Here is a 27,080-nt window from a genome sequence, read left to right as displayed (position 1 = left end):
CAAAAGCAATCACATTCATAATAATTTGAATCATAATGGACTATAAATGATTATGTCTTACAATTGAAATCGAGAAGAAGACTAAGGAAAACTCCTCAGACATAAACCAAGAAAATTTTTAATTTTTCCGTGCTCATAAAGAGCTGCAAAGTGCTAAAAGTGAAAAGTGCAGCAGAAAACCTTTGGGTCATAGGCCCATCGTCAATGCCTCGCCTACTGACCGGCATGAATTAAGTTTTAGCTGCAAATGGCAGCATAAATAAATCACATCAATACACACCACATAATGTGATGTGAACTGACACGATGAAGCTTCACTCGCACATTATAAAAGACATACATCACATCAATCCACATCACATACCTAACCCTAGCCCTAACCCTAAATTCATCATGTGATGTGGGGATGACGTGATGAAGCCTTACTCACCAATGTGAAATGATACGAGACATAAACACACATCACATACCGGGCCTGTGTTCATATGTGATGTGGGCTTAGATGAAGCTTTATACTCACAAATTGGATCTGATAATATAGCACAAACAATGCTCTTATGACCTAGAGGTTTGCTGCTGGACTTCTCACTTAAAGCACTTGGAGCGCTTTATGAACATGAACAAAACAAAAAGATTCTTGGTCTCCGCCCAAGCAGTTGGCCTTAGGTTTGTGGCCAGTCTTTCTAGCCAGTTGTCCCACATTTCTATTTTAAAATCTACATGTTTTCAAAAGAATTGCCCACATTTAAATATACATTACAATTTATGCCATTTGTGGACGATTGACAAATTATACGAGGTGCAAATTATGCAATGGCAGAAGCATTCTTTGGACCCCAGTATTTGTCAGCAATACAGCAACACTATGAACATGAGAACACAACATACATACAACATTAGAACACAAGAGCAATGAACAGAGTGCATGGCGTGCAACGAGCTATCCGCAATTTGTGAAATAATCACATAAAAATATCACATAAATGCACATCACATACCGGCCTGTGTTCATATCTGATGTGAACTGACGTGATGGCGCTTTACCAGCAAATGACACAACGCAAATGACGTGAAACGATACAGCTCCAATCAAATGATTAGAAACTGTATGAGAGACACGACCCGACACACGCACCACATACACTAGTGAAGAACTAGTGATAGATAGGAAAGAAAGAAATGACTTATGAAAAATAAAGCAAAATGCGATTAAAAACTCTGACCAGAAAAAACAATAACTTTATTAAAGCAAAGAATAGAAGAGAAGATGAAAGTTCGGGGTAGAAACCGTGCATGTTCGATACTAATAGGTTATATTCAATAATGGATGATCTTTGCATCGTGAGCTTGTAGATCAGCTATTTGCTACTTTAGTGTGTGACACTGTAGCATGACCAAGTAAGGAAATTAATTTACAAAAGGTTGAACTATGGAGATACAAGGTTTCTGCCCGACATCAAAAAATAATAAACTACGCCCACTTACCTTCAATATCAGCACTAAACAAAACAAACTAACCAACGAAGAAAATCTGCCATAATTTTCTTCCTGTTAGTTTGGACAGATCTACAGCATAGAAGGCTGTAAACAGTGTTAAGCAGGCTACATGCTACCATAATGATACCGGAAATAAGTCGCATGACGCCAAATCACATTTTGTACACACAGTCCACTAGTGAAGAACTAGGGCAATGGGCAAGGAGAAATAAAATAAAATACTTTTTTTTATTAAAAGAGAAAGGAAATAGAAATTCTAATAACTCGACACAGAAAACAGCACAGAAAGACTACAACAGAACATACATAATGTGATGTGACGTGACGCGACAGCTTTACCCGTAAATGATGTTAAACAATACATAAATCACATTGCGGCATGTGATGTAGAGTGGCATTATACACAGATTACGTGAAACGATACACGGTGCGAATGACAACCTATGGTATGGTAGCATGTAGCATGTAGCCCACTTACACAAGCATCAGGAATCAAAAGGTTCATTACTAACCTTCACTGCCAACAGCACCCAGGAGTGGCAACAGCACTGTACCTTCAATACCGACGTCGCCTTGTCAGCTTCACGTTCTGAAATGACAAGAAAAAAATATATCTATTTAGTTGTCGGCCTACAGGATGACATTTTGTAAGTCATAACAGTCACTGAAAGCTGTGTCACCAATATCTTACTTTATTATTGTCACAAATTGTGATTAAAGCTCCTATAAGCAATAATGTCAATTTTAATGATTTTTATTTCATTCAGCAATGAGTAAAACACACATGATTTAGTCTCTGCGATACATCTAGGGGCCACAATCTGCAGTCAAAGATATTCCTAGAAGCTTTGTCATTGGTCAGAGAAAAAAAAAGAACCCGGTCAAAATGACTGACCAATCAGGATGTAGACAGGCAAATCGACCAATGACAAAGCTAGGAACATCTTTGAATGCAGATTGTGGCCCCAAGATGTGTCAGAGACAATATTGTTTTACCCATTGCTGGCAGTCTGAATACCATTTCTTTTTTAAAGTAATTACATTTGACATATTGCTTATAGCAGCTTTAATGATTCAACCCATTAAACGGCGACTTCACCCCTTTTGCAACCAGAGCTTATTTTAATGATGTTTGGGAGACAAGAAACACTTTCCTGGGTTTTTTATGTGGGTAATCGTCGTTTTTATATATGTAGTATTTCAAAAGTGTCCATGGGCTCCATGATGTCATGGACAATGGGCTCACTTCCTCCCTAGACTACATGTTGTCTCAGTAAGACAGCCCTCCCCTATGCACAAGGAGCAGTGCACCAAAGCATTATGGGAATTGTAGTCTGGGTAGGAAGTGTCCATGAAATCATGGACACATTGAAATACTAAAAACACATAAAAACCTCAGTAAGGTTTTTCACCCAAACATATGTAAAATCATATGTATGACAATGAATGGTCAACTTGACATGTAATGGTGACACTGCCCTTGTTTCTACTACAGCCACATGTAATCCAGGTACATACCATGGGGGGGCTTCCGTCGCTCAGTTGAAGATAGCCGGTATTAATAGAGCCGCGTAGGTTGTATGGCACAATACGTCCCGAGCACCGTACGCCTCGTAATCTCAGGGAGCGTTCGTTGACACCGTTATACGTTTCAGCTCAGCCGAGTAGACACTCTATTATCAATACCAGCCATCTCCTGATGACCCCATCCAAGGTCACACATGACACCAAGGTCACATGATTAACCTGCAAGACATAAATAAAAACAACATTACTCTTTATCCAGATTTCATACATTGTAAAATTCATATAATATTTCACTTTATCGTCTACTCAGGCTTATGTGAACACTGCAGACAGCTTTTAAGTTGCTTGATTCAGTATTTAAATATTCATTTTAGCTTTTTAGCATTTTAACTTAAAAACTGTCTGTAGTGTTCACATAAACCCGAGTAGATAATACAATGACAAAAAGTTAGTTTTTTAAAGTGAATTGTCCCTTTAAGATATTGGTAAAAAAAAATCTAAACTTCAAAATCTACATTATATAACTTGAGTCAAAGTTAAAAGGTTTTGGCATCAAAATGTACTTAAACATTTCAAATGGGACAATCTGCATACTTGGTCATTTTGAACAGAAAAAAACCTTTTGAAAATAGCAGATCTAAAAGCTCACAATGTGTCACATCACATTCAAAATGCATTGTGAGCTTGTAGATCAGCCATTTTCACAGACAAGACAATGCTTTTGTTGCGATCAAGGCCCAAGGCCTCAGTCACACATAAGCATATGTTCTGGGCTCTGCCTGCATGTGTTTGATTGCCCCCCAAAATCAAACACAAATGTTTGGTCAAAGCATGTGCCTCCCATTGGAAATGCATTGGGGCGGCCAATGTTTTTTTTGTGTGATCGAGGCCCAAGGCCATAGAACGAGTCCTATAAAAGGACAAACATTGCTGACATTGTTGTCCATTTAGTGTCACAATAAACAACAGTCTTATAAATACTCTGTTTAAACAATAAACAGTCCTATAAATCATCTTAATGTCTAAACAACAACAGTGCTCAAGGATAAAACCGTGTTTCTCAAACAAACGCTTCTTACCTTGGAACAAAGAGCTCTGCTCACAGACAGCATGAAGTGGATCCCAAACCAAACAGCATGCTGGGAAAAAACATGGCCGCTCCTATTTAAATCCAAAGCCCCGCCCACTGGATCCGGTCACCTGTTCAACTAGTCCGTCCGTCATTGGTCCACTGTTGATGTAACTGCTGTGTGCACCACACACACACACACACACACACACACACACACACACACACTCATGCACTCACGCACGCACGTGCATTATTTCACCCTTTGGTTGGTTATAAAGGCTTATATTAATAAACACAAGGACGTGTGTGTCTGTGGCTGTCTGTATCAGCCTTTATAGGTTTGTTTATTCCGCCATCTTGTTTGATATTTGTTTGAGTGTCACCACCATCAGCCTTTAACAGGTGTTCAATCAGGCAAATGAGCACCAGCAGCCATCTAGCAGCTGATGCACTCTGGGAGATGTAGTTGTTGAGACTGTAGAAGTTGTCTGAGGTGTCTTGTAGAAGATCCATGCTCCATTTATGAGTTTTAACTCAACAATAACGATTCATTATGAACTAATAACCTATAAGCTCATCAAGTGTGGTAGGACAAGGTGTCAAATCTTGAGGTCCTGCAGAAGTGTGGTCTACCCAGTGTTGAAAGCCTGATCATCAAGGCCCAGTTCCGGGCAGTAATGATACTGCCTGTGATACTGACATGATACTGATACGATGTAAAACTTTTCTCAACAATATGACCCGTAATTACATTATTAACTGTGAATTGAGCGGCTACATGTAACACATTATTACATGATTACATTATGCAAAAATCCATTATTATGTTATGCTCTCATGATGTATTACATTGTGACCTTATTAGCCTACATTATGGGCCTTTACTACATTTAGGTTATCACATTATGAACTGTTATTACATTATGTGCCGTTATTACATTATGAGTTGCTATATTAGACTCAGTATAATTATGATATTCTAACTACCATAACATCCCTGAAACTGGCACTGCTGGGAAGGCAATTCCCAGCTGCCTTTGGTCTAGACCTCTGGGTTTAAGTAGAAGCGTTTATGACTGATTGGACTTGATGGCTCGTGCTGTTCTTTGGTCAAGAACTGGGGGAACCACCTGGAACTCTGTCCTGTAGTGTGAATGCAGTGATAAAATCTTCCCCGTGTCAGGCTAGTTCAGGATAAAATGCAATTATTTCACATAGCCATCTTTGTGTTTCTTTTAATACTCCGTACGGCATACTATAGCGCGCGTTTTTCATCATTTTCGATGATTTGACAAAAATGAAAAAAAAACGATGGGTTATAGCCCATGTTTTTTGAAATGTTGAAAAAAAAAATTATCCTCGTTTCTCATCATTTTGGACCATGGGCTATAGCCTATATCGTACGGCATACTATAGTGCGCCGTTTTTCATCATTTTTGAGGATTTGACAAAAATGAAAAAATGAAAAAAAAACGATGGGCTATAACCCATCGTTTTTCCGCATTTTTTTTAAAAATTAAAAATAAAAGAAAACATGTTGGCTCCCTGGAAACACTCTGCTACACCAATGTAGCAGCGGCTGTGGCTCAGGAGGTAGAGCAGGTCGTCCAGTGATCCATGGGTCGGCGGTTCAAATCCCGGCTCCTCCTCCTGTCCACATGTCAAAGTGTCCTTGGGCAAGACACTGAACACCCAAATTGCTCCCGATGTGCTGGTTGGTGCCTTGCATGGCTTCCGCCGCAATCGGTGTATGAATGCGTGTGTGAATGGGTGAATGTAATGCACAATCTATGTAAAGCACCTTGGATGAAGACGCTATATAAATTTACCATTTATTGATGATATGCACACGGCTGCCATATCTTGCCAGCAAGATGATTCTTTTTCGAAGTGTCTGAGTTTGGACGCACTCGTTATCAGTAAAGCAACCTCCTTCTGCCTCCTGCATTATGTGCACATTCAAAACAGGTGGTAGCTAGGCCTACACAAACTACACACGAGCTGCTGAGTGATAGTCAACGAGCACTTCCAAACTCCAGGACTTAGAAAACCGCCACCACCGCCCCAGCCCTTCTCTCTGTTTTTACTCACCACCACGCAACGTTATTTCAGCTCCGGTGGTCACCTCACCACCGAAAATCCAGACTATGAATGAGCCTTAAGGGAGATGCCATGCAACCTCCCCGTGACCCGTCTGTGAGAAAACTAATTTTGTCCGCTTGTATCCGCAACCTTATTCTTTCGGGTCATGACCCACATACATATTGGTTCAAATAACCTCTTATAAATCGATTGATGGATGGAAGAATGGATAAAACCGTGGATACGGTTCAATTTATTGTGAAGCAGACTTAATGGATATGTAAAATCATGCATGTGTATGTGTAGCAGAGTAGAATAATGTCAATAGCACAAGTGGTCCTCCGTGTTTAGGCTTTTAATCGTCATTTTAACAGCTCCAACAATTATATCATCTCCTAACAAAACATCTTAAAAGCCCTTCTCTGAATCTAGTTGCATCCGAGTGTAAACACAGTAGAAACCAAAATGGCTTGTAGGACAATAAACATAACATATGACGTCATCATGATTTCCTGGGTCCATGTAAGCCACAGTTTACCTTTAACCTGCCACGCATGTCGGGACCCACAGGTTCGTATTAACCTGCCAGGGGTTTTTCATGTCATGGACCCCCCCACATTGACACTTATTAGCCCGCAGAACACCATCTGAAATGATATGCCAGGGACCCACACAAGACCATTTGTACAGCTCTAGTAGAGATTCTCAACAATTTTAATTCCAAGGACCCCCCCTTTAAACTCTTTCAGCGCCACCTGGTGGTTACCAGTTTTGGCTCTCGTTGCCAATTAGCCCCATTATACATAAAATAAAGAAAATGTAATTATATTATGCATGTCATGCGCATGTCATCACCTGCACACTAGATTAGAGGAAATTTCTAAAAAATCGTCTTAACGTCCCTGGCAATCAGTACATAATTGGATTCATCTTGTCTTAACGTCCCTGGCAATTAAACTAATGGCGTACAAATGGTACAGTAGTAGATTGGACACTTTTGATGCTGATCAAGTAGTAGGGTGTTAATTTACAAAAAAAACACAAAAGGTTAAAACATGGATATAAGAAGTTTCTGTCGGACAGCAACGATATGTACTACTGTATCTTATATATTATAATATTCGTGTGACTAAGAAGAACTACATTGGAACAACAGGTGCTTTCCTCAAAAGTAGGCCTACTTTCCTCCCGACAAAAGGTTTAACACAGTAGTTTAGCCCTTTTCACATTAAGGCCCATTATTTATTGGGCATTAGAGCCACGGAACCACCATTTGATGAGATTTAGCCTCTCAGACCCAAAACAAGATATTTGTGTTGTCATTGGAATCGGATAATATTAGTTTGTCACAGTTGCATGCTGTATTGAAATGTTGATCATAATAACAATGATTGTACATTCTCTAATTGTGTAGACTTCTTGTAAATTAAGTAATGCGGATGTTTAACTCTTGTCAAATGAAACCAAATGGACCTGTAGGGGTCCATTTGGTTTCATTTTACACTCAAGAGTTACAGATCTAATAAGGGTCCAATTTGGTTACCAACTCTCCATCATTTAGCTGGGTGGGGACCACCTGAAACCCCCTCAAGGACCACTGCTTTCACAGTAGGTTAAAGCATGTTAAGACAACATTGGGCCTTCCGGCACTCCATTGATCAATATGACCTTGTACGTTTTACTGACTGTTAAGGATTGTTGATGTTCTTGACAATATAACCTTTGTAACACAAATCTTCTCTTCTGGGAGTGTCCCTGGCACAAAACATGTTCAGATGGGTTTGAGATCTACTGATTTAGAAGGCAGAATCGGTATCAGGTCTCAACAGGTACAAAAAGGTGACAAAAGGTGCTGCTAACAGTCATCCGCATGGCTGCATGGCTGCATGGCTGAGGTGCATGGACGTGCAGAGGCCTGAAATCTCGCACTTTTGGACGAAAATAGCAGATCTACAAGCTCACAACGCGTTGCACTGCGACACGTTGTGAGCTTGTAGATCTGCTATTTCCGGGGCGCAACCCAGCACTCTTTAGTGGAGATGCGGTGTACGACATAGATTTCTAAACAAATTTGTTTAGGGGTTTACCAGACGGGTAATAGGGCAGGGGCTGAAGCCCCCTTTGATGTCTATGTGTGCACGTCCCTGGCGGAGGTGACATTTCACCACCTGGGTCACAGACAGTCCATGTGAGTCCTTCCTCCCCTCCATGTTGTAAAACAGTGGTTTTCAACCCTTTTCATATCAAGGCCCATTGTTTAATTGTTTATTGGGTATTTGAGCCATATTATTGGGTATTTACAGTAAGGCTCTGTTGTCATCCATGCTAAACCCCTTATCCCTAAACTACCCTTTTTTCTAAGAAAAAACATTTTTTTAATAGTTAAAATAGCCAAACTACATCGAGACACTGAGCTTGTGGATTGGCTATTTTAACTATTAAAAAATGTTTTTTCAAAATAGTAAAAAGGAAAAACAAGAATAAGGCCCTAAAGTAGTTTAGGGATAATATATAAGGGGTTTACCATGGACGGAAATATAGCCCTTAGCCACTCGGACCCAAAATGTTGAATATTTTGTTGCCGTTGGGACAGGATTTTGTCCACAATTCCATTCTGTATTGATGTTGGTACCATAGGAAATATATAACAGGAACACGTCAAATTGTGTAGACCTCTTGTAAATTAACTAATGCCAGATGTCTAACAATAATTTAACTCTTGAGAGCGTAACATTTTCGTTTAATTTCACGCCTCTCAAGAGTTAAAGATCTAATAAGGGTTCCATTTGTTACCAACTCTCCATCATTTAGCTGGGTGGGGACTGGGGACCACCTGGAACCCCCTCCTCAAGGCCTCACTGGTGGTCCATGGGTTGACAACAACTGTGGTAGAACAACAGTCTCATGAGAAGAACAGCTTCGCACACAGCCTCTGGGTGTCTTCAGGACAGGTCACCTCATGTCCGATGGTACGAGGGTCAGCGTAGATCTCATAGTCGTTGCCACCCTGACACACACACACACACACACACACACACACACACACACACACACACACACACACACACACACACACACACACACACACACACACACACACACACACACACACACACACACACACACACACACACACACACACACACACACACACACACACACACACACACACACACACACACACACACACGTAAATAATCAACTGGGGAAGTTTCATGGTGATAATAATCTAATATAGGTATGGTTTTGTGCCAATCAATTCATGATTAACGTTCCAATTTTGGAGAAAAACCAAAAAGAACTGCCAACCAGTGGAAAAGGGGTCAAAGTGTGTCACTGAATATACACGGAACCTCCTTTTTTTGGGGCCGAATTTGAAAGAAGAAGAAAAAAAGAAAACACTTGTTTTTGTTCTTTGTAATAATTTGTTCGGCCCAAAAATATTGTGTTCCGAGTTGGCTTTGTCCGCGGCTTTAAAGGACTTTAAATAATGTCTACGGGAAAAATGAACAGGGAATTATTTCCTGGGCCTGTCGTCGTCATGATAGGAGGCGGGACATGCGGTGCTCTATAGATATTTGATATTCCTTTTAGCCACTCCGCACCCTACCTATATAAACCCATTGTAACTTCAAACTCCATTTTCACCATGATAGATTAATCAAAGACACCCGATTTGACGAATCCATCATGGTTAAAATAGAGTTTGAAGTTACAATGGGTTTGAATAGGGAAGAGGGCAGGGCAGCTAAATTATATCAAATATCTAATCAAGCAACTTCAAAACCGTCTGCGATGTTCACATAAGCCTGAGCAGATGATAAAATTACCATCATTTTCACACACCTACTTTTATTGGAGAGGAGAGGAACAGTCAATGTTACTAAAGGAGACGCCCCACACACCGTCTTCACTTATTTTCTCTTGCAATTCCGTTAATCAAAAATAAATAAAAATCTACATTCTCTAATTGTGTGGACTTTTTGTAAATTAAGTAATGCAGATGTTTAAACAATGATGTAACTCTTGAGAGCGTAAAATGAAACCAAATGGACCCGTACGGGTCCATATGGTTTCATTTGACACTCAAGAGTTCAAAATCCTTTTGGTTACCAACTCTCCATTAGTCAGCTGGGTGAGACCACCTGGAACCCTCTCAAGGACCACTGGTGGTCCCCGGACCTAGGGTGCTGCTCTGTTATTTTGCTAAAAGGTGCCACTTCATGTTGTAAGAACATATGCAAAATATTTTTGTCAATAAATGGTGATTTACAATGATGTCCAACAGTCATCATCAAGGTGTTAACCAGCATACACATGTTTTTGCCTTTTTTCTTTCTTCTATTTTTATCTAATTTAATATTGGTGTCATCACCAACACATGCATAATAGCATAATGCACTCTAGCTTCCATTTCAACATGGAATGTTAACCTGGAACAATCAAGGACAATGCTTGCTAATGCTAATGAATCACATGCTGTGAGGCAAAAAGACTTGAAACAACGTTGTTTCAACGTCTACATTTAGACCTTGATTACGTTTTTTTTCTTATTTTTCCTATTTTTTCCTAGCGCAGGTTTTTGTTTTTTTTCTTATTGTTTTCCTATTTTTTCCTAGTGCAAGTTTTTTTCTTTTCATATTGTTTTCCTATTTTTTCCTAGCGCAAGTTTTTGTTTTTTTTCTTATTTTTTCCTAGCGCAAGTTTTTGTTTTTTTTCTTATTTTTTTCCTATTTTTTCCAAGCGCAGGTTTTTGTGTTTCTTCTTACAGGCTTAATACAGGCTTTTTTCTTATGACATTAATTTCATTATACATTTTTTCATATTCCATCTGAATTGAAGCAGGCTCTGTACCCAAAAAAGCCTGTATTAAGCCTGTCCCCAGCAAGTGGTCACAATTTCAAAATGCCAAAAAAGTGTCTAATACTGTCACGAATACTAAATGAAAGTAGATTGTCAACAACATAGCAAACAATATACACAGTTAATTTTAATTTATATTTTCCAATAAATATCTCATGAAATCAAATGTGTGTCCCACATCTCCGTCAACTCCGTCAGGTTTTTTAAAAGTCTTAAATTAATCAGAATATATTGACACACATTGACCTAATGTTTTAGGAGCTGTTTCTCAACAACCAAAAGTGTCAAATAATGGTTAGAAGCTGTTTTTCAACAGCCAAAAGTGTCAAATAATGTTTTAGGAGCTGTTTCTCAACAACCAAAAGTGTCAAATAATGGTTAGAAGCTGTTTTTCAACAGCCAAAAGTGTCAAATAATGTTTTGGGAGCTGTTTCTCAACAACCAAAAGTGTCAAATAATGGTTAGAAGCTGTTTTTCAACAGCCAAAAGTGTCAAATAATGTTTTAGGAGCTGTTTCTCAACAACCAAAAGTGTCAAATAATGGTTAGAAGCTGTTTTTCAACAGCCAAAAGTGTCAAATAATGTTTTAGGAGCTGTTTCTCAACAACCAAAAGTGTCAAATAATGGTTAGAAGCTGTTTTTCAACAGCCAAAAGTGTCAAATAATGTTTTAGGAGCTGTTTCTCAACAACCAAAAGTGTCAAATAATGGTTAGAAGCTGTTTTTCAACAGCCAAAAGTGTCAAATAATGTTTTAGGAGCTGTTTCTCAACAACCAAAAGTGTCAAATAAAATACTAAACATTATTTTGGAATTCTTAACAAAGATTATAATAATGTCCTGACGGAGTCGACATGTAAAAGCTGTGACCACATTGATATCAACATTGTTTAAAATATCAAACAATTGAATGCTTGTCAGACCAGGTGCTCCACTGTTGCAACAAATATAAACAGGACTTGGAAAAGGAGTCTTCAGGCTAAATCTGTCGACAATATCTTCTGATTAATTTAAGACTTTTAAAAGGAGTTGACGGAGACGTGGGACACACATTTGATATGAGATATTTATTGGAAAATATAAATTAAAATTAACTGTGTATATTGTTTGCTATGTTGTTGACAATCTACTTTCATTTAGTATGTATATTTATGTGATTGTGACAGTATTAGACACTTTTTTGGCTGAAATTGTGACCACTTCCTGGGGACAGGCTAAATACAGGCATTTTTGGGTACAGAGCCTGCTTTTAAGCCAGCGATATATATTTTTTTCTTGTCTGAAGACTGCCCTGTTCTATCACTGTGAACTCCCATGCAGCTCCTACAGACCCAGACCAAATCTCTACTGAAAACACACCTTTTCTCTTTGGCATTTAATTGCACCTGATCGTATTATTGTAATTATGTAGCCTATACTATTTGCCTGTTTTTTTTTTGTTCTTTTTGTGCGCCGATGGTGATGCTCCACTTGTTTCAGCCTGTAGGCCTACAGCACTTTGGTCAGCTTCTATTGTTTTAAATGTGCTATATAAATAAAGTTTGATTAAGGCCTATATTGGAGCAGGTGATGGCAAATAACTAATTACTGTAATGCCATGCAGTGAAGTTGCGCAAATGTCAACTCAATTAGCAAGCGGAGCTGCTCTCATGCAGCACAATGACTGCAGATCTCTTCTTAAAGTTTACCTATTATGGTTTACTTTCAACCATAAACCATAATATGATTGACAAACCTTGGATTATAATTCTTCATCGACCAACAGCGCATGCAGCACGACTATGAGGTAATTTAACTATGTGGGATTTCTCCATCAGCATCGCATCGCTTTTTCCCATGAGCATCGATAAAAGTTGGGATTTCACTAGTGGCATTATTCAGGCAATACTCAACAGATTGTTATAATTCCAAGTGATCTATAATCTGTGAAGTTTATATATTTTTTCCCATACGCACACTCAGTCACTTAACTTTATGATCAATCAAATCAACCGTGGTTGATTTTATTTCTGACAAGTGTCAGGCTTGAAGAGTTCATTCATGTTACCGTTCGTTTACAATTGATAGAGGAGTTTGGATTACATATATTTTTATTTGATGGAGAGGTAATGCCTGTTTCAGGCGCTGTGTAATTGTTAAATAAAAGACCAATCCAATATGCGCTCCTCTCTATCTTCTGCAGCTATATCGCGTTGGGTTTTCGAAACGTCGACGATCGAAACAAATTGATTTAGAAGCTTCGATCATCAAAAGCGTGATCGAAGGTCAGCCCTAGTGTACACACATGCCCAGTTCACTGAGTGCTGTGTGTGTGCCATGAGCACTGCAGCCTGCATGACCAGAAGACTAGGCTCAGTGCCCCGGCGGTGAGAGGGGGCATCTGAGACGGGCTAGACTACATGCGCGGCGATAAATCATCATAGCGATATTGATTATTACAATGAATAAGCATAAACACACGTACTTGAACAATGTTGTGGTACATAGGATATTTGAAGACTGATATGCATTTTAGCCCGGTGCAGTGCCGCTATACTCAACCTGTGAGCAGGGCTCCGCAACAGGCTGAACTTAGCCATGGTTGAGGCCATGTCAGCGGGCGAGAGAGAGAGCTAGATGGTCGGGGCATGGGACTCGAGTGCGATTATGCAACAGTTACCCTAAAACAAAAAACACGTCAACTCAATGTCATTGACATTTTTGAATGAGACTTTCACCCAGTATGAAGCTAAATGTGACACCAAAATAGTAGCATAAGTTGCTATGCTACTACTGCCACCAAACCCGGTGAGCCCGCATAGAAGTCGATGGGGAAAGTTAATCGGCACTATGACGTCATCATCATGATAGCATTGTTTTATAGCCGTTCTTATCTCCCGAGGGGCGTGACATTGGGCCTTTAACTCAAATCTTTGCTTCTGAGGGGTTCCTGGAATGACATATTTTCAGATGGGGGGGTCGGCGGCCAATTATATAGGATATAATATTTGGGGTCCTTTGACCTGAAATCTTGAGCACCACTGATATAGAAACATAGGTATTTCGGAAAACTGTCAGGATTTAGAAGATTCTTTTTTAATTTCGACGTCAGGCCAAAAATGGATTAACATAACTCACCGGTTTGGTCTTGTCTCCAAAGAAGTGGATGGTGTTGAAGTTGTCCTTTTCCACGATCCCCAGACAGTACCTCTTGTCCCAGCCGTCTGGGAACACGTCGAAACTAATCTGACCTCCTGCACACGCAAAGATATACAATGCAGTGATGATTTCGTCGACTAAAACGAAGACAAAAAATGTCCGTCGACTACCTTTTTCCACTGACGAAAACGAAATGGAAACTAAATAAAAACTAAGCTATGATGACTAAAAACTAATATATTGATAATTTCGTCAATGAATAGAAACTAGACTAAAATGTTAGGGAGGGACTGTAGTGGACAAGAAATCCAGTATAAGTCATTTTACACTTGGTTGCATGCTGAAAATAGCAGATCTATGAAGCTCACAACGCGTTGCAGCGTGAGCTTGTAGATCGGCTATTTTCAGAAAGTGTAAAAACATTACAATGGCATCAAGGCTCGCCCAAATACATTTTAGTCGACTAAATCAACTGTAGCTTCAGTCGACTAAAATCTTATGATATTTAGTCGACAAAAAGAAACACTAAGACATTCCAGGTGACTAAAACGTGACTGGAACTAAATTAAAACCATTCAAGAGAAATTTGCTGCCAAAAACAACACTGACACAATGACAGGAATATGAGCTCACATAGCAGCAGTGTTGATTTTGTCAACAACAAAAAAACGAATGACAAATGTGTAAAACTACGGACAAAAATGTTCGGCGGCTACCATTTTTCTCTGACGGAAATTAAATAAAAACTAAATGAAAACTAAGCTACGACGACAAAAACTAAGACTAAATATATTGACAATTTCGTCAACAAATAGGGAGGGACTATACCGTGAAGAGATCCAGTAGAACTAAAACACAAGTAATTTGCATGCATGCTCGGTTGCATGCTGAAAATAGCAGTGTCACTCTGCGATGCTTTCTGAGCTTGTAGATCTGCTATTTTAAGTCTAAAATTATACCAACACAGAGTTCATTGTTACGGTACATAAATAATACAATCTTTCTCCGTAGGCGTTTAGATGTGACATCATGCGTGTTGTGTTGTGCATAGATGGACAGTGAATGACGGACTCACCAATAGAGAAGGACAGTCCTCTTCCCTTGAACTCTTCTCTTAAGACAGACACAAACTTCTCTCTGATGCCTTCTTTCTGGAGACATTTCAGAAGAAATAAATCAATACAATACAACTGGTCAGAATCCTTCACAATGATGCTTTTAGTTTGAAGCTACTGTTTGAAATTCTTCCTTTCAATGAAGTACGGCCCTTTTGAGATGTCAGAGAAAGGCATTTACACACACACACACACGAACGGACGCACACGCACGCAAAATCGAAATGCATCGAAATGCTCAAATGGATATGTATATGTATATGTGTGTGAAGAAATGGGTTACAAAAATCGTGTTTTTTTTTGTTTTTTTGTTAGCGATATTGATGTCAGACTTTGGTGCTCTATAGAAGTCGTTGTTTTCAACCTTTATATCAAGGCCCATTATCTATTTGGCATTTGAGCCGCGGACCGCCATTTGAGATTTAGCCTCGCAGACGCAAAACCAAAAGGACCCGTACGGGTCCATTTGGTTTCATTTTACGCTCTCAAGAGTTTAAGATCTATAAGGGCCCATTTGGCTACCAACTCTTCCCTCATTTAGCTGCATGGGGACCACCTGGAACCCCCTCAAGGACCACTGGTTGAAAACTAGGGCTGACCTTCGATCACGCTTTTGATGATCGACGCTTTAAATAAATTTGTTTCGATTGTCGACGCTTCGAAACCCAACAGGGGGGGGGGGTGTAAGGCTTTTTACACAAGTTGTGGGGCATCTTATAAACTGGGTGGGGGCGCGCGAGACGAGCAGTGACACTGACACACAATGAATTAGGCTTAAAATAAAACAGCGATATAGCTGCAGAATTGGTCTTTTATTTAACAATTAAACAGCGCCTGAAACAGGCATTACCTCTCCATCAAAAAAAAATATATATAATCCAAACTCTGTCAATTGTAAACGAACGGTAACATGAATGAACTCTTCAACCCCGACACGTCAGAAATAGAATCAACCACGGTTGATTTGATTGATCATAAAGTTAATGTGACTGTGAGTGTGTGTATGGGGAAAAAAATATAAACTTCAGAGATTATAGATCACTTGGAATTATAACAATCTGTTGAGTATTGCCTGAATAATGCCACTAGTGAAATCCCAACTTTTACCGATGCGTGATGCGATGCCGATGGAGAAATCCCACATAGTTAAATGACCTCATAGTCATGCTGCATGCGCTGTTGGTCGATGAAGAATTATAACCCAAGGTTTGTCAATCGTATTATGGTTTATGGTTGAAAGTAAACCATAATAAGTAAACTTTAAGAAGAGATCTGCAGTCATTGTGCTGCATGAGAGCAGCTCCGCTTGCTAATTGATTTGACATTTGCACAACTTCACTGCATGGCATTACAGTAATTAGTTATTTGCCAGCACCTGCTCCAATATAGGCCTAAATCAAACTTTATTTATATAGCACATTTAAAACAATAGAAGCTGACCAAAGTGCTGTAGGCCTACAGGCTGAAACAAGTGGAGCATCACCATCGGCGCACAAAAAGAACATAATTAAAAAAAAAAAACAGGCAAATAGTATAGGCTACATAATTACAATAATACGATCAGGTGCAATTAAATGCCAAAGAGAAAAGGTGTGTTTTCAGTAGAGATTTGGTCTGGGTCTGTAGGAGCTGCTCTGCTGCATGGGAGTTCACAGTGATGGAACAGGTAAAAAAAATATATATATATATCGCTGGCAATGGAAAAATCAGTTCTCCGCATCACCAAAATAAATCTATAGGCCTAGTTTCATTCGTGCCATTATACTCAGCCTATGCATAACGCAGCGCATGAGATTGCAGATCTTTGAATTCTCGGTGCGCGCACTCACCATGTGAATCCAAGCAGGTCCTCACAATTATAGGTAAAACACCGCCAGGCTCCACAAGGTTCTCAGTGCAATGGCGCATCGATAAAAGTTGGGATTTCACTAGTGGCATTATTCAGGCAATACTCAACAGATTTTTATATAATGATCTATAATCTGTGAAGTTTATATTTTCATTTAGGTGTAAGTAATGTTTTTATATGACTTATCAAACATGGTAGCCTATATTTAATGTCCACTGAGCTGTGGTGCGCTTGCCTACACTCTCTCAATTAGGGATTTTCCCAGCGGTTATTTTCACTCTTGTGTAGCCTACAACCTTTATTCAAATATGGTATTTTAAAATGCAACCACACTATCGATTTATTTTTCCTGGCTCCTGGGACTGCAGCTGCACTTGTTCAATTGACTTCCTTGTTGTTAACACGGGGAAAGAGGAGGCGTTGCGAGGTACTGCGAGGCGCGAGCATGGCTCGCGGACCAAATGGGCCGTCTCGCGGACCAAAAGTGTCCGCTTTTTTTAATATGACTATTCGATCTTTTATTTCAAAATCGATTCCCGTGCGCATCAATTGAACGTCGATTAATCATTTTTTTTAGGTCAGCCCTATTGAAAACCACTGCTCTACAGTGAGTGCTGCATGAAAAGCCGTACCTTGTCAAGTTCAAAGAACTCTATTCTCTCCTCTTGCGTACAGCTCCGTCCGACGGGCGACACGTTCAGCATGCCGTTACGAAACTCTATGAATGTCCCCCTGCATGGAGGAAATACAAACAATGAACAATTTAAACTCTATGAATGTCCCCCTGCATGGAGGAAATACAAACAATGAACAATTTAAACTCTATGAATGTCCCCCTGCATGGAGGAAATACAAACAATGAACAATTTAAACTCTATGAATGTCGTTAGACTGAATGATGATAGGCTCTTGTTTACCTATATGATTCGACTATTTCTATGCATTAGATGTAATTGCCTTTGTGTCACTAGCTTACTGCAAGTCACTCTGGAGAGTGTGTCTGCTAAATGCCAAATTTGTGTGTGTGTGTGTGTGTGTGTGTGTGTGTGTGTGTGTGTGTGTGTGTGTGTGTGTGTGTGTGTGTGTGTGTGCGCGTGCGCATACCTTTTTTTAGGGAGTTTAATCTTGGCCATGTAATTGAGACAGAAGTTGATGAACTCTTGAAGAAGCTCTTCTCCCATATGTGCCTGAATGGACTAGTAACAAAGTAGGAGGAATCAGTATTTAGTACCCATTGCAATGCTTACTATTATAATTTATTACACAGCTTGGTTGATTGGTCAATCCCAAATTCAGCGGTGTGTAATTTCTGGATAATGACCGCTCCGCTGTATAACAGACCGATAATCAAAACCTAATCAAACCGTCGGAGCACCTGCTGCGCCTCGCTTGATTTACTGCTGTTTCCAAAATGACAGTCATGTAAACACACACACACACAATGTAATTTACAGCTAAACATTGCTCTCAAAAGTATTTTTGAAAACATTTTAGCGAGGAATAGACGATGCAGTACCCGAAAATGGATTCTATTTGATCAACTCACTTCCTTGTTTTCCGACAGTGCTGCAGCTGACGGCAGGCGCCGGCCAGCACAACACTTATGGAATAATGTAATTACCAAGCAAGGAAATACCTCGTTTTGTTGTGTTTTGGGTCAATTTATGTATTAAGTAGCCATGTAATGGGGATAATGTCAATGCCTAGGTGGACAATGACCACCTAGGCAGACATGGATTATACCAATACATAACACAGCTGATTTTGCCAATTGACGAATCAGAATCAAGCATTCAACCAAGCTGTGTAATACTTCTTGATAGCGACCGATCGGCTCTATATAACAGACCGCTTGCTAACCAAAGCCTCAACGCATCTGCTGCGCTGCTTGGATTTTATTCTGTATCCAACATGACAGTTATCTAAACTAACACACACAATGTCATTTACAGCTAAACAATGCTCTCAAGAATGTTGTGTTTTTGTAGCGAGTGAGTGAATTACCTGGACAGAGTGTAGCTCTCCATTCTTATACGCAACCAGACCATTCTCAGCAAAAAGATAGTCCACCCTTTGTATCACTGTGGAGAGAAAACATGCGCGCACACGCGCGCACACACACACACACACACACACACACACACACACACACACACACACACACACACACACACACACACACACACACACACACACACACACACACACACACACACACACACACACACACACACACACACACACACACACACACACACACACACACACACACACACACACACACACACACACACACACACACACACACACACGGTATGTTTATACATTTGCTTGTTTACACCCTCGGTTACCTTTTCTGAAGTTTGGACACTAGGGTCCCTGACAGTTTATTCCACCCTCCATAGGATGCAGATGTACTTTCTGTTCACGGAGAGCCGCAGCGCCGCTTGAGTGTTGGTGAGATGTTTCAAAGATGCAGAACACATGTACAGCTATAGGAGACAACGGAAACGTGGGCGAAACTGCATTAACCGCTGATGCCGTTTTTTAAGTTTTGGCTTCTATGAAATTCTCTCTCTTCCTTCTCCTTATTGACTTCCCCTTGTACCGCCTCCCGCACCAGGCCAGGGTGGTCGGTGCGAGGCAGTAACGTAGGGACACGCAGCTAGCCAGTCTCCGCTCGGGAGGCGGTACAATGGGAAGTCAATAAGGAAGTCAAGGAAGAAGAGGAGAAGCCAAAACTTAAAAAATACTTAAAAAATACTTAACGGCATCGTTGGTTAATGCAGTTTCGTCCACGTTTCCGTTGTCTCCTATAGCTGTGTTCTGCATCTTTGAAACATCTCATCAACACTCAAGTGGCGCTGCGGCTCTCCGTGAACAGAGAGTATGTCAAATGTCCCACACGAGGCGTCAAGATCTTAGACCATGTCTATACCAACATCAAAGAGGCGTACAGAGCTGTTCCCCTCCCCCACCTGGGACGTTCTGATCACCTCTCCTTGTTCCTCCTCCCCAAATACACGCCACTTATTAAACGGATTAAGCCACTGACCAGATCTGTGAAAATATGGCCTGATGGGGCAGACTCGGAGCTACAGCGACTGTTACACCCTACAGACTGGAGCCTGTTTGCCACCCAGGCCACCATAGACTCCCACATAGACATTCACTCCTACACATCCTCTGTCCTGGCTCACATCAGCTCCAACATCGACAGCGTCACCACCACCAAACGGATCATTACCTTTCCCAACCAAAAGCCATGGATGAACAGCGAGGTCCGGTTGCAGCTGAAGGCACGTGACACCGCCTTCAGATCAGGTGACAAGCAGGCCTACTGCTCAGCCAGGGCTGACCTGAACAAGGCCATAAAGCAGGCCAAGCAGAGCCACAAACACAAGGTTGAGGATCATTTTAACACCAACGATCCCCGACGCATGTGGCAGGGCATCCAGGCCATAACGGACTACAAACCCTCCAACGCCCCCCCTGCAACCGACCCTTCTCTCCCCAACGACCTCAACCACTTCTATGCCTGCTTCGACAGAGACAACCTGGAGACGCCCACCAGGGTTGTCCTACCTGCTGATCTACAACCCCTCACTCTCTCCACCACGGATGTACACGCCGCACTGAGCAGGACCAACCCACATAAGGCAGCTGGGCCTGACGGCATCCCGGGTCGGGTGCTTATGAGCTGTGCCGAGCAGCTGACGGAGGTGCTCACGGACATTTTCAACCTGTCCCTAGCCCAAGCAACTGTCCCTGCGTGCTTTAAGTCCACCACCATCGTGCCTGTGCCGAAACACTCCTCTGCGAAGTGTTTTAACGACTTTCGACCTGTCGCACTCACTTCTACAATTATGAAGTGTTTCGAGAGGCTGGTCCTGGCTCACCTTAAAGCTGGCCTCTCTCCATCCCTCGACAGTCATCAATTTGCCTATCGAGAGAACAGGGGCACTGATGACGCCATCTCCTCCGCCCTACACTGTGCCCTCACTCACCTGGACGTCCGGATGCTGTTTATCGACTTCAGTTCAGCATTCAACACCATCATCCCATCCAAACTCATCAATAAGCTTGGTGACCTTGTGGCAACCAAGGACCTGGACATCACTCCCTCCATCTGCAACTGGATCCTTGACTTCCTCACTGACAGGCCTCAGTCTGTTAGGATAGGCAACCTCACCTCCTCCACCCTAACCCTGAGCACCGGTGTCCCACAAGGCTGTGTGCTGAGCCCCCTTCTCTACTCCCTCTTCACCCACGACTGCACCCCTATGCATGGCACCAACACCATCATCAAATTTGCAGATGACACAACGGTGGTGGGTCTCATCAAAGACAACGATGAGACGGCCTACAGGGAGGAGATCCTGCATCTGGCGTCGTGGTGTGCCGACAACAACCTGGCGTTGAACATCAAGAAGACCAAGGAGCTCATAGTGGACTTCAGGAGGACTAGGGCTGTCACTCACGCTCCGATTCACATCAACGGAGCGGAGGTCGAACGGGTCCCCAGCTTTAAATTCCTGGGGGTCCACATCTCTGAGGACCTCTCCTGGACCCTCAACACTGCGTCTCTGGTCAAGAAGGCCCACCAGCGCCTCTTCTTTCTGAGGAGACTGAGGAAAGTAAATCTATCTAAATAAGTAATTTCTACCGCTGCGCCATCGAGAGCATCCTCACATACTGCACCACGGTCTGGTACGGAAACTGTACAGCCTCTGACCGGAAGGCACTGCAAAGGGTGGTGAAAACTGCCCAACTCATCACCGGAACATCTCTCCCTGTCATTAAGGCCATCTATGACAGTCGGTGCCTGAGGAAGGCTCATAAAATCATAAAGGACCCCTCTCACCCCAACCACAGTCTGTTTGCCCTCCTCCCCTCTGGGAGACGTTTTAGGAGCCTTGGTTCCAAGTCCAGCAGACTTAGGAACAGCTTCTTCCCCTCCACTGTCATCTACCTAAACTCCTCATCCACTCCTTTCCCTCCTCCATTGTCAGCCCCCCCCTCCCCCCAACCCATCCACCATCCCTGTCGTATTCGAGACTCTGGACACATCCTAGTCTAAAAACACTATGTGGACTCGTGTGATATGGCCACTGGACTTGTGGAACATGGTCTCTGGACCTTAGTTTAGCACACTGTGCATTGGGCCATGTGCAATAAGGGCTACGTGCAATATGGACAGATCTGTCTTTCTTCTTCTCTTATAATTATTTATTTATTTACTTATTTAAATGACTACTGCTCAGCTCATGCTACTGTTAATACTGTTACTACTGTAAATAATGTATCCTCCTTACGGACATGTTTGCACCATTGGTGAGATGCGAAAATACCTTTCGCTGTGCTGTACTTGTACTGTACATTGACAATAAATTGAATCTCATCTCAACAGAGAGTACATCTGCATCCTATGGAGGGTGGAATAAACTGTCAGGAACCCTAGGGTGCCGCGTCCAAACTTCAGAAAAGGTAACCGAGGGTCCCGAAAGGGACTACATAGGTGTGTGAATCTAGATTCTAGATCTCCATCTGTTTTTGATTAATTGTGCAGCACTAGTATAGACTTATACACTATGTTGGTTCACTGAGTCCCAAATCAATGTGGCAAATAAGGCAAAGCATCTGTGGGACCCCACGCAAACCATGTGGACCCGACCCACAGTTTGAGAACCACCGTCATAGCTAGTGTTGTGTGTACGTGTGTGTGTGTGTGTGTGTGTGTGTGTGTGTGTGTGTGTGTGTGTGTGTGTGTGTGTGTGTGTGTGTGTGTGTGTGTCTCACCGTCGTCTCCTAGCTGCTCTTTGATCTTGACCAGGTCCGAACCTCCGACCACGCCCACACGAACACGACCTTTCAACTTCTGCATGAACTCGGACATGTCTGGAGTTGCACGCTGAAAACACAATAAATAAAATTATAATCACGATTTATTCATTTCACTGACTTTACAATAGAGGTAAAATAAATAAAAAATAGATAGATAAACAGAGTCATCAGTGTTGAAGGTTTTATGCTCATGATTCACCAGGAGGAGCCTGGATGGTTTGATTCTAGGCTTAAAATAATTGATAAATTGACTAAAGTAGCCAATTTACAAGCTCACAATGTGTCGAAACTGTGTCGCATTGTGAGCTTAAAGATCGTCTATATGTTTCACGTGTGACACTGACGTGCAACAATGTGTAAATCACACTATTCATAGATAACGCTGAAAGGTCACTACACAAAACATGTTTGGTAGCATTCTAACGCCAGGGCTCCACTGGGCGCGTTTGGGCGCGTTGCGTCTCCGTCGCGTGCGTCAAAAAACGAACCGGTTCAATTTTAATGGTGACGCACGCACGTGGCACGCACGCGCAACGCGGGCAGTGGAGGCACCCTTCATTGATTAAAAAGGGAACATTCTGTGACGGTGACACTGACGCGACGCAGACGCGCCCAGTGGAGCCCTGGCGTAAGGCTACTGATTTTAAGGCCTGCAGCTAAGTGGGGACGTGTCTACTAACTATACCGTCTACTCTGGGATGTAAGTGCTATTTTTAGAAGTGAGGGATCACACCTATAATGAAATACTGTGACAGTGCTGCACCGTGTGGCATTTTATCTACATTATGGATAGCAAGTGAAGTGAATTACATCAATATATAAATGACAAAAATAGTAATACATAATACATATATAATGTACATGTGTGTGTGAGCAGTGTTATTTTTGTCCTGTATTGATAGTGACTTGAAGCATTTCATTTTTTGAGACCCGTCTCATCCCATTGGGGGAAATTGGGTTTCAGCTTCACCCCAGCTGGTAGTTAAAGGTCAAGAATCATGCTCAGGGACACTCTGAAACATTTCTGAGGGCTGGGCAACGTGTAGCCTTGCCATGGGCGCCAGAGAGGGGGTCATTTGGGTCGAATGTCCCCGCACTATTTGGGAATGCATATGACTGGTGTATTTATTTATTTCCCGAACCAGCGCTGGTGGTCTCTCTAGCAGTTCCCATTTTGTTGCGCAATCGCAGTCATTGTGTATTGGCTTCCGCTGCATGCTTGCCTCTCGCCGCAATGACCATTCTGGCTCTATAGCAGGGGTGGGCCACATGCGGAACCCACCATCACTTAATGCGGCCCGCAGGTTAATACAAGTAAGACGCGCAAACGCGGAAGCGAACGCAGCTGTGTGTGTGTGTGTGTGTGTTCTGTGTGTGATAGAGCTGCGCCCTCTGGTGGCGGGCGGGTGGTGTAACAGCCGGACAGAGACACACAGACACACAGACAGACATGATCTGCAGGGTCTCATAGTTAGTGCTCATTGCGTTCGCAATAACAATACTGATATATTTCAGCTGTTGCAATTACCAAACATGCAAACTACGCTTTAAGTTTATATATGTATATAGCCAAAAAAGAGTTAATGACTGGTTTAGTGTGCCATGTGTGAAGTAACTGACCATTCTGAAAGTATAGCCTACCCTATGTGTGCAGTAACTGACCATTCTGGCTGTATAGCCTACCCTGTGTGTGCAGTTACTGACCATTCTGGCTGTATAGCCTACCCTATGTGTGCAGTAACTGACTATTCTGGCTCTATAGACTACCCTATGTGTGCAGTAACTGACCATTATGGCTGTATAGCCTACCCTATGTGTGCAGTAACTGACCATTCTGGCTCTATAGCCTACCCTATGTGTGCAGTAACTGACCATTCTGGCTCTATAGCCTACCCTATGTGTGCAGTAACTGACCATTCTGAATGTATAGCCTACCCTATGTGTGCAGTAACTGACCATTCTGAATGTATAGCCTACCCTATGTGTGCAGTAACTGACCATTCTGGCTCTATAGCCTACCCTATGTGTGCAGTAACTGACCATTATGGTTGTATAGCCTACCCTATGTGTGCAGTAACTGACCATTCTGGCTGCATAGCCTACCCTATGTGTGCAGTAACTGACCATTCTGGCTCTATAGCCTACCCTATGTGTGCAGTAACTGACCATTCTGGCTCTATAGCCTACCCTATGTGTGCAGTAACTGACCATTCTGGCTCTATAGCCTACCCTATGTGTGCAGTAACTGACCATTCTGGCTCTATAGCCTACCCTATGTGTGCAGTAACTGACCATTCTGGCTATATAGCCTACCCTATGTGTGCAGTAACTGACTATTCTGGCTCTATAGCCTACCCTATGTGTGCAGTAACTGTAGTTGGTTGCTCTCTAGTCTCAACTTTCCATCTCGGATATTGTCCCCCCACTTTTACGTTGTGACAGCGCCACTGAGACTTTCCTGCACCTCCGGTAAGACTCTTTTTTTTTGCAGTAGTTCTTCTCCAGGTGTCGTCTCCTCGTGAGATGGAGATCATGCAACTGTGTGTGAGGTTAACATTCAGTCTAGACTAGTCTGGCATGGGTGGTGGTGGGACCCTTGCGGTAGGTGCTTAGACAAACCCCATTTAGACTGCAGTAACATCAAGTCAAATCCGATTCAAATCAGATTTTCATCTCAAATCCGATCTTTCGGCCAGATGCATTTAGACTTATTTAAACAAATCAGATTCCAATCTGGATGTGGCACAGATCTGATTCAGGCTAGATTCAGGGCAGGCTAGATTTGGCTATCATAGTGTACCCAGCTTATGCAGACAGAGACAGCGGCAACACCATTCATTCTTTGAGACCATATATGTTTGAGACACACATAAGCAAACACACAGAGGCATTTGGGCGTGTGGCAGAGTCAGCCATGGTTTTGTAGGTGCGAACAACACAAACGGGTATTACAGCAGCATCAATTGTTTGAGAGACAAGATCATATATTCACTAATAATGATAAGATCCCAGACTCCCATTGCAAGACTATAGCCAAAGTATCATGCTGCAGCCAGGGACCTGCAACCTGAAACAATGTCTACGAGAAATATACAAGGTTCAGCATGGGCCACAAAAAGGAACCACACATATCCATAGAAGAATCATCTTTGCTCGCACTTCCTCCAAACTCAGCTAAGAATAAAACACCTGTGTGAAGTGAGGGGCGTTCTTATCATATACAATACATCATCATATGGCCATTCATTGTCAATGGCATTTAATGTTTGTGTTTACACAAACACTCAAAGCTGACCATTCATTGTCAATGGCATTCAATTCAATGCAAATGGCTTTATTGGCATGAGAAACATACGTTTACATTGGCAAAACAGAAAGCATTCAATGTTAGTGTTTACACAAAAAACACACAAAACTGACCATTCATTTCAATGGCATTCAATGTTTGTGTGAGGACAATGTTTGTGTTTACACAAACACTCAAAGCTGGACATAGGAGCGCCCCTCAAAAACCAACGTACCCCATTGGCATGTACCCCATTAACCGGCATTTACCACTATTTTATTTATTTATTTTAAGTTCGTATATCACGTTTTGTTTTCATTCATACACATACCTGTCTGGCTGCGGTGAGCGTGCCGTCCACGTCGAACAAACAGAGCACACTACTGTCCAACATGGCTTCATTAGTCATTGTGTTTTATTAAACTAGGTAATGTATTTATCGGTGTGTTTTTGTCCTACAGTTTGCTGTGTGTGTGTGTGTGTGTGTGTGTGTGTGTGTGTGTGTGTGTGTGTGTGAGAGACTGTGTGAGTGTGTCTCTGTCCTCAGTGTCTCGTTTCGTTCTGCACTGCAGAATCTGTTCTGTTCTGTAACTTCTGTTCCTGTTCCTGTTCTGTTCTGGAGGAGGAGGAGCAAGTAAAGTCTCCACAGACCGGTTCCTATTGGTAGTGTAAAGCTTGTATCCGGTCTAAGGCCCCGCCTACCGTATCCGGTAATTTCCACAATGATAAGATAGCGGCGCACAAGAGGCGGTGTCTGTATCCGCTCTGAACCGGATCTGAAACTTGCAGAGTGAATTTCCCTTTAGGCG

General features: G+C 41.9%; 1 protein-coding gene across 2 annotated transcripts; it reads right to left on the bottom strand.

Annotated features, from left to right (window-relative positions):
* Positions 1–7,729: 7,729 nt before the first annotated feature.
* pmm2 (phosphomannomutase 2) lies at positions 7,730–26,792 on the bottom strand. Of its 2 annotated transcripts, XR_013963839.1 has the most exons (9): positions 26,603–26,792; positions 22,941–23,052; positions 19,146–19,222; positions 18,246–18,337; positions 17,774–17,873; positions 15,253–15,328; positions 14,157–14,272; positions 9,012–9,185; positions 7,730–7,754 (listed from the first exon to the last, which is right to left on the bottom strand). XR_013963839.1 is itself a non-coding variant. In XM_080759983.1 (8 exons), exons 1-8 carry the CDS (start codon positions 26,678–26,680, stop codon positions 9,081–9,083), a joined length of 756 nt encoding a protein of 251 aa, XP_080616109.1. In that variant the 5' UTR covers positions 26,681–26,791; the 3' UTR covers positions 8,148–9,080. The 2 variants fall into 2 exon arrangements, 1 of the variants encoding a protein (XP_080616109.1); XM_080759983.1 differs by lacking the exon at positions 7,730–7,754 and having other exon boundaries at positions 8,148–9,185; positions 26,603–26,791.
* Between the last annotated feature and the right edge of the window lie 288 nt (positions 26,793–27,080).

Source organism: Protomyctophum bolini (assembly GCF_963924005.1).
Source record: "Protomyctophum bolini genome assembly, chromosome: 3".
NCBI lineage: Eukaryota > Metazoa > Chordata > Actinopteri > Myctophiformes > Myctophidae > Protomyctophum > Protomyctophum bolini.
Note: the sequence above shows the minus strand (reverse complement) of the source record. Positions and strands in the feature narration are given on the sequence as shown.